General features: G+C 36.2%; 1 protein-coding gene across 1 annotated transcript; it reads left to right on the top strand.

Moving 5' to 3' along the window:
* The first annotated feature begins 11,844 nt into the window (after positions 1-11,844).
* LOC145093770 (small ribosomal subunit protein uS17z) lies at positions 11,845-13,205 on the top strand. The gene is made up of 6 exons (XM_079032006.1): positions 11,845-11,964; positions 12,047-12,087; positions 12,186-12,286; positions 12,457-12,601; positions 12,672-12,761; positions 12,951-13,205. Exons 1-6 carry the CDS (start codon positions 11,953-11,955, stop codon positions 13,042-13,044), a joined length of 483 nt encoding a protein of 160 aa, XP_078888132.1. The 5' UTR covers positions 11,845-11,952; the 3' UTR covers positions 13,045-13,205.
* Positions 13,206-13,708: the final 503 nt, after the last annotated feature.

Here is a 13,708-nt window from a genome sequence, read left to right as displayed (position 1 = left end):
ACAGTCATAACAAGACTTAACGAGGTTCATGAACCTTGAATTACAGAGCCAAACACTCAAAAAGGTCTCAAAGGAAGCCTCTCTTAATCTCTTTCACTCTATCTTTCTATATTAAAAATCTCTCCCAAATCTCTCCAAGAATGTGGAATCTCTCTCCGTATGTGAAATCTCTCCCAAATCTCTCCATGAATGTGGAATCTCTCTCCGTATGTGAAATCTCTCCAAGTATGTCAAATCTCTCCCAAATCTCTCCAAGAATGTGGAATCTCTCTCAACACCCTTTTTGATTTATTTTAATCATTTGGGGCATCCCGACACTTGACTTGGTGAAAAACCACTCGAAGCGGGAAGATACATTGGAAATTAGCCTCTTAGGGCCGAAGCCTCTTTATAGGGGCCAAACCCTCTTGGAACCGAGGCCACATGAACCGAGTCTGAAGTCCCCTTGAGCAGTCGCAGCACCCGAGCCGAAGCCTCCGAGCCGCAGTCACCAAGTCGCATCCGACTTCGCTCCGGACCCTGCTGTCGAACCGCCCGCGGTGCCTCCTCGGACCACAGCTCCTTTTCCATTCGGATACATTTCAGCGGCCTAACCCCCACTTCGGACCTAAGGCTGTTAAGACCGGAATTACCCTCCTGACTTCGGATTTCCCCATTTTTCTCCAGGTTTTCGACCACAACTCCGTTTTAAGCCCGTTTTTAATTATTTTAACGGGGGATTTTCACCCAAACTCATATTTTGACATATAAGGTCCCATATATTCATAAATTCAACATATTTTTAAGGAAATCCTTAATTAAGAATAAAATCCATAAAGCAAGATCTTGTGGTGGAGGGTTGACTTTGCCATAGTGTTAGACACAAGCAACCACCCCATACCCACTCCATGACTAACCCACACCCCTCCCCACTATACCTGGTCATTCAAGAGTACTTTCCCCACCATTTGACCAGCCACACTCTTAGTCAAGGGCTGAAATCTCACCCTCTCTCCTCATTCTCACTCATTTCTCTCATTTCCACCAAAGACCAAACACATCTTTTCTCTCAAATTCTCTCACACAATTTCGAGATTTCCAAGGCATTTTTCAAGCTTTCCTTGTACATTTGGTAAGTATCATCACCCTTCATATGGTTATTACACTTCCTTTTACTCAAAATCATAGATTGCTTACACAAATTCCGTCACATTAGTGTTAGATTCTCGAATCTTCAAGCAATCTTCCAAGTGTTCTTGGAACACTTCTCTTCTTCAACATTCACCCACTGAAATCATATAAGGTGAGTTCATACCTCTATTTTTTCATGTTTTCTTAAGTTCTAAGGGGGAATACAAGTTAAAACACCAAGAACACAACTAAACTTTTCCAACAGCTTTCATCAAGAAAGTTTAACTCCATTCACGGACTGTTTTGGTCAACTTAAACATTTTTGTTTTCAAAACTGTAATAGATGCAAATAGTTCAGGTTTATACCTTTAAAATTACTAATTGCACATATCCATATGATTTTCTACGATTTATGGTGATTTTTACAAAACAACCTATCATTTCAAGAACAAATCCGGACCAGTCTATGAATATGGATATTTTAACACAAGTTAAAGACTTCCAAAAATCATAATAGAAATTATGAATAAACTAGACACATTTTATGAACTCTCAAAATTTACGGATTTAGTTTTTGACTTCGTATGATTTTTCTATGATTTTTCTAAAACAGTGCAGAAAGGTTAAAAACTAGTTAACAACTTATAACTTTCATAACACTTTGTATTATGTTGAGCAAAGTGTATAACAATAAGTTCTAAATATTGAATGTGTTTTCTTGTTAGTTTATCATCATAAACTGAAATATAGTCATTCGTGATAAGATTCTTCATTCATTTAGAACACATATATTAAGCTACAGTAAGCATAGTTTATGGATTCATAGCATTAATGTATTTTCATAAAAGAGTTCTTTTACATTACAAACGTTTTGGGTAAACTATAATAGGTATAATTTATGTATCATTTACATTTCAAACTTATTTACGAAAGGTTTTCAGCTCAGTTCACGTAAATCTGTTAATGAATAAATTTGTGAGACATTCCCTTCGTGTTACCTTCATGGTAACAAAGTCAAAAGTCCTGTAAATTGTAACCAGAGTCTCTTGTAGGGAGAGCGTGATAGTTGTGTATAGATCTATATTGGGTCTGACAAGCTCGCACCTGAGCTGCTTGCAACAACTAGACTGGCAGGTCTGAGGGAATATCTGCAAGTTGGTCTTTTGAGGGAACCAAAGGAAGTTCGATTGTACCCTTTTCTAAATGATCCTTAATAAAGTGCCAATCAACCTCCACATGTTTTGTCCTATCATGATGGACATGATTATTCGCTATCTTAACAACTGCTTGATTGTCACAACTTAGCTTCATTGTATTTGTGAGACCAATACCGAGGTCTCTCAATATTCGTTTTATCCATAAAATTTCACATACACCATGAACCATTCCACGTAGTTCAAACTCTGCACTTGATCTAGCAACAACCTTTTGTTTCTTGCTTCTCCATGTGACCAGATTACCTCCAATAAAAGTAAAATATTCGGATGTTGATTTTCCATCGGTCCTGTTTCCAGCCCAGTCGGCATCTGTGAATCCATTTATCTCTTTGCTTCGATTCTTTGAAAAAAAGAGTCCCTTTCCTAGAGATGACTTCAAGTATCTCGGGATTCTATAAACAACTTACATGTGATCTTCACTCGGAGCGTGCATAAATCGGCTAACAACACTTACAGCATATGTTATGTCTGGACGAGTATGAGACAAGTAGATTAACTTTCCGACCAGCCGTTGGTACATTTCTTTGTTTGTTGGGACCTGATCCGGATGAATCATTCATCCGTGGTTTACTTCCATAGGTGTGTCGGCTGGTCGATAATCGAGCATCCAAGTTTCTACTAGAAGATCTAACACATACTTTCTTTGACACATAGATATGCCCTGCTTGGACCTTGCGATTTCTATACCCAAAAAATACTTCAAATTTCCAAGATCTTTGAGTTCAAATTCTATCGCTATAACCTTTTGGAGGTTTAATATCTCCGTTGAGTCATTCCCGGTGACAACCATATCTCCATCGAGCATCCAAGTTTCTACTAGAAGATCTAACACATACTTTCTTTGACACATAGATATGCCCTGCTTGGACCTTGCGATTTCTATACCTAAAAAATACTTCAAATTTCCAAGATCTTTGAGTTCAAATTCTATCGCCATAACCTTTTGGAGGTTTAATATCTCCGTGGAGTCATTCCCGGTGACAACCATATCGTCCACGTATACAATCAATGTTGTTATGTTCTTCTTTTGTCTTTTTATGAATAGAGTGTGATCTGCATCACTCTTTTGTACCTGATTTTCTTCATAAAGTTAGAAAACCTCCCAAACCATGCCCGCAGAGATTGCTTTAGCCCGTATAACGCTCTATTTAGTTTACATACTTTTCCTTGACAATTTATCCCGGGAGGAGGTTCCATATACACTTCTTCCTCAAGGTGACCGTTTAGGAATGCATTTTTCACATCAAATTGTCTAAGAGGCCAATCTTGGTTTGCTGCTATAGATACAAGGATACGAATGGTACTACCGGAGCAAAGGTATCTCCATAATCGATACCATATTTTTGAGTGTACCCTTTAGCAACGAGTCTCGCTTTGTACCTGTCAATATTTCCTTTCGAGTCGAATTTGACCGTAAATAACCATCTACATCCTACCGGTTTCTTTCCTTGAGGGAGATTTACCATCTCCCAAGTACGATTCTTTTGGAGGGCTTCCATTTCATCGTTCATTGCTTTCTTCCACTTCTCGTCTTTCAGGGCTTCACGAACATCGTTTGGTATAGACACAGATGACAACTGGTCTACGAGCAGCGCTTGAGATTTTGCAAGCCGGTGGGAGGAAACAAAGTTGTTTATGGGGTATTTTGCCTTAGCTTTGAGATCTGCTTGATATCTCTTTACCGGGACTCCACGGTTCTGTCTTACAGGATATCTTGGTTCAGGTTCTTGCGGGATGTCATTGTTCAGGTTAGCCTGCAAAATAGAGTCATTATGGTTAGAGGTTGGTGAGTGATCCGAAGACGTCGGCGGTTCATGATCCGGTGGGTAAGTAGTGTTCTCTTGATCTTCAACCACCACATCATCTAGTTCTTCACTAGTTTCATCCATAGGTGTTCCATTATCTTCTCCTTTATTTCCATTTTCCGGAGTATCAGGGGTTTCACCTTGCAGATTTGGTTCTTCACTAAACTCATACGGGTTCTCTTCCTGCATTTTTGTTATCTTCTCCCCCTGAAGAGAACTCCCACCTTCAAAGAATTGAATATTCTCATGAAATACCACATCTCTGGTGATGTACATTTTTTTCTCTGTAGGGTCATGACAACGGTATCCCTTCTTGAAATCAGCGTACCCTAGAAAGATGCATCGGACAGCTCGAGGTTCCAGCTTACCAAGGTTTTGATGTACATAAGTCGTGCAACCAAAAACCCTTGGTTTAAGATCGACGTTTGTTGGGATTTCCACGAGTTCTTGAAATTTTTGAAGAGGAGTTTTAAAATCAATGACTCTAGATGGAGTTATATTCATGAGATAAGTTGTAGATTGGACAGCCTCACCCCAATATTGACGAGGAACATTCATGTCAAACAAGGATGCTCGAACAATCTCTAGAGGTTGTCGATTTCTTCTTTCAGCCAGTCTGTTTTGTTGCGGGGTTCCAACACATGAGGTTTGATGTCTTATGGATTTTTCTTCACAAAAATCTTTCATGTTTTGGTTGATATACTCGGTTCCGTTATCAGATTGTTGGACCTGGATGTCGCATTTGTATTGTGACTTATCGGTTCGGACTAATTCCTTAAAGACTGTACATACTTCTCCCTTATGTTTAAGTAGAGAAATCCAAATCATGCGAGTGCATTCATCAATAAAAGTCACAAAATACCGAGCACCGTTAGGTGTAGGTATTGGAGCGGGGCCCCATACATCTGAGTGAATAGTCATAAAAGGAATCGAATTCTTATTATCACTTGGAGCATATGAAGTTTTATGGCTTTTAGCCATTTCACACATGCCACATTTAAAATCATCATCATTTCCAAAAAACAAACTTGGTTTCAATTTTCGAAGATAACTGAATGATAAATGTCCTAGTCTACGATGCCATAGCCATGTCATCATTTTATTTCCATGAGATATTCCAGTATTGAGAGCTACACCATGCTTCTAGTCTTCAAGGCAATACAAATTCCCCCGCCTAGTACCATAGCCAAGAATCCTCTGAGTCTTGATGTCCTAGAAAATGCATTCATCAGGCCAGAATGATACAAAACAATTCAACCTTTTTGTAATTTGGGATATACACAGGAGGTTAGATGATAGCGAGGGAACCACAAGTACTTTTTCTAGATTCATAGATCCAGATACTTGTATTGGTCCTTCACCAGTCACATGAGCAGTTCCTCCATTTGTTGTGCGAATCTTGGTTTGTTTTGGAGAGTACATGGATACAAGTTTACATGGATCATTTGTCATCTGATAAGTCGCTCTTGTATCAATGATCCAGTTATCATCACTAGTAGAGTTAGATGTAGACATACCAGTGTGTGCAGAATCGTTCACATGCTCAGTGTGTGCAGCAATAGGGACTGCTGGTTCATTTTTGGTAGAGGTATTAACTTTTGCTTGGCCTATTTTTTTCCGGGGCTTCTTTGAGAAACCCACCACTCCAGATATCCAGTGATCTCATAACATCGTTGTTTTGAGTGTCCTTCTTCTCCGCAGTGGGTGCATGTAAAAGAACTTCCCTTGTTGTTTGAACTTTTTCCTTTTTGGACTCGGTTCCTAGCAGCCAAGTGTACCATTCCATCAGCTTCCACTTTCGGTTCTTCCATGGTGTTTCTTTGGTTTTGGTATTTTTGAACAAAGGCATAACAAGATTCAAGGTCAATAGGAGGGTCTTTTCACAGGATTTCACTTCTGACATGATTGAACTCGAGATCGAGCCCAGCGAGAAAGATGTGAACACGAAGGCGGGCCATAATTTTATTACCTGATACAATTTGTGCCACACTTTCTTCCTCAGTTGTAATGCGAGTATCAATTTCTTGAAATATGCTGACTATTTCGTTGTAATAGGCGGGCAAAGGTCTACAGTTTTGGCGAGTCGTGAACGATCTTCGGTTTAGCTCGAAAGGTTGAGTTTCATCAGAACCATCGTAGAAGGTTTTTGCAACTGCTTCCCAAATCTCTTTCACCGTTTGGAGCCAAATGAGTCGTTGAATCAAGGGGGGCTCATCGAATCGATAAGCCAACTTTTGACACGATTATTATCGACAAGCCAATTTTCTAGCAGTTTTTCATCCGTGGGTTTCAGACTCTTCCCAGTGAGAAATCCAGATTTGTTCCTTGCTCTGATGCGCATCTCCATCAACTGAGACCATAGAGGGTAATTCGAATCATTGAGGATGATTCCTGTGGGGAATGGAGCATCCTGTACGTTCTGAACAATGACATGATGATCTTTTTTCGCCATTAAATAGACCCAATTCGATTAGGCTACTAAGTTTGTGGTGTTTTCGTGTGGTCCTGCTCTGATACCATATAGACCTGGTTCAAGATGCAGGATCAATTTTTCTATATCATTTCATGAGGGTAAAACAAGAATATATATAGAGAATTACAATTACAATATGGAAATTATAATACTCCTTAAATGACAATCCCCTATTACTGGAATGTACAACAAGAAATAGGTGGAGGTGATCAATTCACAATCGTACTATAATTAGCTCTCGTCAACAGTGACAAAATTAATGATGAAAGGAGATGGATGACAAAAGAGGTACCGAAAATGTTAAACGCGGACACTAATAATGATGCTCAAGCTCAGGGGAATGTAGTAGACAATGACGAAAAATCTACAAAAAGAAGAAGATTGACATCTGATGTATGGAAAGATTTTGGTAAAGTTATAAATCAAGATGGGAGTGAAAAGTGAAAAATGTAAGCACTGTAAAAAGAAACTTTTTTCAGGTGCTAAATCTACAACATCTCATTTACCTAGATGCACCAGAAGAAATAAAAAAGATATTGGTAAATATATGTTGTCTATGAAGAAAAATGTTTATGATAATACAGTTTCTGTTGAAAATTTCAAGTTCAATAAGCAGAAAAGTATGATGGATTTTGCAAAGATGGTGATCAAGCACAACTATCCATTCAACATGTGTGAACTTGAGTATTTTCAGTATTTTGTGAATGGTCTTTAACCAGAATGTCATCTAAAATGCAGAAATACAACCAATTCTTATATAATTCAAGTTCATACAATAAAAAAAGAGAAGCTATGCAAATACTTGGAGATGTTACCAAGTATGGTTTCTCTCACTCCTGTTATTTAGACATATGATCATCAAAATACTGGTTACATATGCTTAACATCTCACTTTATTGATGAGGATTGGAACTTAAGTAACAAAATACTTGCTTATCGTTGTATAGAATATCCTCATGACAGAGAAACTCTCTTTAGACACATTATTGACTACATATTAGATTGGAAACTTGAAAGAAAGTTGTTCTCCATGGTGCTAGATAATTATAGTGTCAATGATGCAATGGTGAGGAGTTTGAGAGGTTGGTTGTCCCATTGGAAGGAAAGTTATTTCATGTTCGTTGTAGTGCTCATATTCTTAACCTGATTGTTCAAGATGGGTTAAAAGTTGGTGACTTCATTCATAAGGTTAGAGAAACTATAAAGTACTTGAAGCGTTCTCCATTTGCTACACAAAAGTTTAATAATGCAAAAACTCAATTGAAGCTTAAAGATAAGTAAAAAGTTAAAATTGATTACCCCGCCATATGGAATTCAACTTTTTTGATGTTTCAAAGTGCTCTAGAAATGAAAGAGGTATTTTGGTGTTTGGCACAAACATATCAAAATTATAAATTTCATCCAATTAATAATGAGTGGAAAGTTGCCCAAGTGATAAGTAATTGCTTAGAACAGTTTTATAAATTAACAAATAGGTTTTCTGGTACTTCTTATCCTACATCAAGTGTTTTTTTTGCTGAGGTATGTAATATTAAATTGCATATGATGAAGTGAGAGACTAGTGAATATGATTTTTTGCAAAAGATGCCTGCCCCAATGAAGTTAAAGTTTGAAAAATATTGGGATGAATGTTGCTTGGTTTTATTAGTTGCTGTTGTACTTGATCCTAGGTACAAAATGAGTTTGGTCGAGTATTACTACAACAAGATCTATTCTTCTCTTGCTGCTCCATATATTGAAAATGTTCGCAATGTTGTCTTCGATCTCTTTAATGACTATGAAGACTGATTATCTCATTCAAAAGTAGAATCAAGCCAAGAAGTTTGTGTCTCTTCAAATGGGTACATTCCAATGATGATGAATTAAGTGGGTTTGATTCTTTGTATGAGATGAAATCGAATGTAGTTGCTACACGTAAAACCTAGACATATGCATTTAGAAGAACTTCTCTTTCCAAGAAGCGAGTCATTTAATATCCTAAATTGGTGGAAAGCTAATAGTGCCAAGCATCCTCCTTTAGCTAAAATTGCACGTGACATCTTAGTTGTTCCAACAACCAATGTTGCATCCGAGGTTGCATTTAGTGTTGGAGGAAGAATAATTGATGAATGTCGTTTGTCCATGCTAGCTGGAATTGTAGAGGCTATGGTGACTACACAAGATTCGCTACCCTCAAAGAAACAAAAAAGTATTCAAGTCGATGTCGAATTAAATGTAATTTTTATTGTATTGTATTTTGAGTATTAAGTATTGTTTGTTGTATTCAATTTTGAGTTTTAGTAATGTAATTCTTGTTATAGTAGATATTTTATCTTCTTTATTGAAAAATATTACTTCGTGGCACACATCTAATTACGTAAATTTATTATTGTAAAAAAGTCGTGTTAATAGGTCAAGTATTCGTTGATTCGGTGGATACGGGTACATATTTGATTATTCAAAACCTTGAGGGTTAACAGATTGGGCAGATCATGTTTTCAAAATTTTAAAAGGGTTTGGATCAATGGTGATTCGCTCCAAACCCGCCCCATTAACATGCCTACTGTATAGAGCAACAAGGTAAATGATCAATTTTCATCAGTCAGATATACAATCAAACAACATGGTTTTTTACTCAGTTATGATTTTTACCCAAACAAACCTTTTTCAGTTAAATTTTAAAAGGGTTTGGATCAATGGTGATTCGCTCCAAACCCGCCCCATTAACATGCCTACTGTATAGAGCAACAAGGTAAATGATCAATTTTCATCAGTCAGATATACAATCAAACAACATGGTTTTTTACTCAGTTATGATTTTTTACCCAAACAAACCTTTTTCAGTTAGTACTTTTTTCAGTCAACAATTATCAAACGGGACCTAAGAGTTTTCAATCTTAAGAACCATCTACACAAGAAATTCTCATGAGGACCATTTACGTAAGATTTTCCTCAAATGACAATTTGCGAGATATTTTTTAAAGAACATGGACCATTTCAAAAATATTGTCTAGTTTTTTATATTTATTTATGAATATTTACTCTTCACATATGAATACTACAGTTGATAACATTTAGGCCCTTTTTGATATGTGTCTGACCGAGTCGGGTCAGACGTTTTTGGCTGACTCGGTCAGCTAAAGCTGTTTGGTAAGTCAATTTTGGTCATCTGACTTGGAAAGAAAGATCTGGCTCGGTAAGAAGAAAACAATTGACTGACTGAGAAAGGGAGAAGTGTTTCCAAGTTGTTCCCTTCCTTACGTTCCTCTTTCACGCCTCCTTCATGAATTTGTTTTTAAAACCGATTCTTGAAATCGATTCTTCCATCCCCTTTAATCGATTCTTAAAATCGATTCTTCCAACGCCTTCAATCGCAGGTTCTCCTCTTCTCATCAGGTACGCATTCTCCTATTCTCATCAAGTACACATTCTCCTTTCTTCATCCTCTTTCAGCGGCTCCTTTGTGATCTTATTTCATGAAATCGATTTCATAAAAGTTCCGATTTTAACTGTTGAGAGGGATAAAAGTTCTGATTATTTTGCTGTTCCGATTTGTGCTCTTGATTTTTCAAAATCTGAATGGCAAAGTTCCGATTGTTTGTTCTTGACTATCTTTTGCTCTTGAATGTTATTTTGCTGTTGAGAGGGATAAAAGTTTTGATTTTTCAAGTGATTTTGATATTGTTGGTTGTTTAATACCTGAACACATACATACATATCTTCTCTTGAATGTTATTTTTGGAGATTATGAATTCAACGGAACGCTTCCTAGTATTATCCTTTATTCCCACTAGGACATGATCCTTCATCAACTAGGTTTATAATCTCACAAAAGATCAGATTTTTCAAAACCAGGTTTATAATCTCACAGAAGAAAGAAGGTTCTTCATCGTCATCAAAGCTATTGAAACCAGAGTTAGCACTTAGCAAACATTAAAGAGGGAACAAGCTTGGGTATGTGATTGTGAATACCAGAGATGAAAAGAAAGATGGTAACACAACCATCAACAATGAGATTGAGGGCACTAGTGGAAGAAGAAAAGGTATGGATGTTCCATCAAGAGGTAGGGAATTTATTGCTTATGATGATATTTTGTGAAAATGTTTGCCCAAATTAAAGTATAACGATCTGATAAGATGATCTGTACACCACGAAGTTATAAGTCTTGTATATTGTTCTTGATTTTAGGATCTTGGAGTAGTAGCCTAGAAGAATATGAATTTCTTGTGGATTGTCAGCAATTGTAAAAGCTTGTAACAATATTAATAATAATTTGATGGTAGATTATTAGTTGCTCTGTTGGGGTTTTGATTATTGAGTTGTGTTGTTTTGCAATAATTTGTTTGGATTTTATATCGTATGACCATGTGTATGTTTTTTATAATTATTCAACAACTTCATCCATGCAGGGTAAAATGATAATTTTTCACCGGTCAGAACATTCAGTTAGATATACAATCAAACAACCTGGTTTCTTACTCAGACAAAATTTATTACCACACAGATATTTCCGAGTCAGTACTTTCTCAATCAACAACTATCAAACGGGGCCTTAGACATATTATAAATTCGTAAATTTTAAGGTTGAAATTAATTTTAGCCCACTAACTTTTAAAAGTTTATTCATTTGTAAATATGAAGTCTTTGCATATGAATAGTATATTCATCTATGAATAATTGAATACATATTATTCAAAAAGATATAATTTGGGATTTGATATCAAATTTATAGGTTTCTTCATTGAATGCAACTGTGCTTTTATATTAATATCCATGTATGTTATACATTCATATTCCTTACAAATATATGTATATTCTAAGAATCGAGTATACTCTAAGCCCAATTATTCACGTATAAATGCATATATAATGAACTAAGATGTATTGTGTTAAGGAATTAATCTAGCCTCAAATGAGAAAAGCATAAATTGCACCGTAGCAACAATTTTTATCACAATCGTTCTTAAAACCATCACGTAGCAACAATTAAATCGTGAGGTACTAACAATATGTTATTCGTGAAAGATTTTCAACCATTGATAAGAGACTCCAAAATTTTTATAGCGTCCTAAGTATAAATGATATTTTTTTTGTTGACAAGTTTCCACTTCAAACTCACATTTATATTTTCTATTTTAAAAACATGTTGTGGTCATTTCACTATACGTCAATATTCCATAGTCCAGACATATAAAACAATTTATTATTTGATATTGCTCAAGAGTTAGGCCCAGCCCAATATAAGGCCCAGCAGACCCAACTTCAAACACATCCTTAAATAAAGAAACAACGTCTTGTTCTCTAGGGTTTCCTACTGATTTTCTCTCTTGTGTACGCCGTTTCTGAGCTCGAACTCCCTCCTCAACAATGGCTGAACAGGTATGTAGTGTAGTAGATTCCACTCTCTGTTTTGATAATAACATTTTACGTTTTCTTACTCGTTTTCTGCATTCATTCATAGACCGAGAAGGCGTTTTTGAAGCAACCCAAAGTGTTTCTCTGGTTAGAAACAAACCCTAAACCTCTAGAATTGTGTTAATTTGTCGAACTTTTGTTTAATGTTTAATCTAATTTGATTGATCTATGCAATGTTTCATTAGCTCGAAGAAAAGTGGGAAAGGAAAGAGGCCTGGAAAGGGTGGCAACAGATTCTGGAAGAGTGTTGGTCTTGGATTCAAGACACCACGAGAAGCTATCGAAGGTATTCTCACCAAATTCTTATATGTTAAATCATTTGATTTGTTATCGTAGAATCGTTGAATCTATAGAAAGGCGTCTGATATATCTTAGATCAGTATGAAACGAAATAGATGAAATTGAATCAATACCACTTTATATTTACCCAAATCTTGTACATGTCGTTGATTTCAGGCACTTACATCGACAAGAAGTGTCCTTTCACCGGTGATGTCTCCATTAGAGGCCGTATTCTAACTGGAACATGCCACAGTGCAAAGATGGTGAAGACCATCATTGTTCGAAGGGACTATTTTCACTATATCAAGAAATACCAAAGGTAACATCCGAATCTGTAACTTTGATTCTACCATTTTAGCGCTAATTACTGATGTTTTTCGTTCTAATAGATATGAGAAGAGGCACTCCAACACTCCTGCTCACATTTCACCTTGTTTCCGTGTGAAGGAAGGTGACCACGTCACCATTGGTCAATGCAGGTCTGTTTTAAAAATTACATCTCTCATCCATTCTGTTTTTATTTTTTCTTATAAAAGCTTTGTACTTTGAAAATAGCATGATCTAGGGTTATAAAGGGTGGATTGTGTTTTAGATTTTGTTTATATTGGTTTAAACTGAAGTAGAAGTAGGATGCTGTGATTAACATTTGAATGTTTTTTTTTTTTCAGACCTTTGTCAAAGACTGTGAGGTTCAATGTGTTGAAGGTGATCCCAGCAGGATCTTCTGGTAGCACTGGGAAGAAAGCTTTTGCAGGATTTTAAAAGTATATTTATTGAGTCTGCAACTCTTTTTGGTTGATTATGAAATAGATTTTGAGAACATAACAGGAGGTTTTATTGTTATGTAGACACTATTATGCTGTTGTTTTTGGTTTATGTTATCACTTTTGAGAGTTGTTTAAGAAATTATTATTTGGGTTGTCTGTTTTCTTTCTTCATCTGTTTTTATAGTCACAATTATCGTTTGAGTAACTCATATTAAGTATATTATAAGGCGCGAAGATTAGAAATTAATAAAATTTAGCAATCAATCCATGGGCTTTCTAGAAAAATGTGTGGATCATGTAGCGATGTCAATGGGGTTGCTTATTTAGCTTTGTCGTTCCGAATTCCTGGATTACCCCCACACTGGAAAAATACACACTATCAATAGGTAGTTTCAAACGAATAATTCAAAGAAACAGGAAGGATTACTATAAAGTTCCAAAAAAACCAAAATATATCCAAATCTATCGTGTGATTAAAGTTCCAAAAGAACACAATAAATCAAAACTTACAAACCGAAAAAAATATATGAAAAGTTAAATAAACACTAACAATTACGATACCACAAAATCGTTCTACTTTCATAATCATTCTACTTTCCATCTTTTCATCTTCATCAACATTTAAGTATCACTGCCATCCACAACACTACCTATAAAAA

Source organism: Lactuca serriola, chromosome 3 (assembly GCF_051521515.1).
Source record: "Lactuca serriola cultivar US96UC23 chromosome 3, Lser_US96UC23_V15, whole genome shotgun sequence".
Lineage (NCBI taxonomy): Eukaryota > Viridiplantae > Streptophyta > Magnoliopsida > Asterales > Asteraceae > Lactuca > Lactuca serriola.
This window is presented reverse-complemented; position numbering and strand designations above follow the sequence as displayed.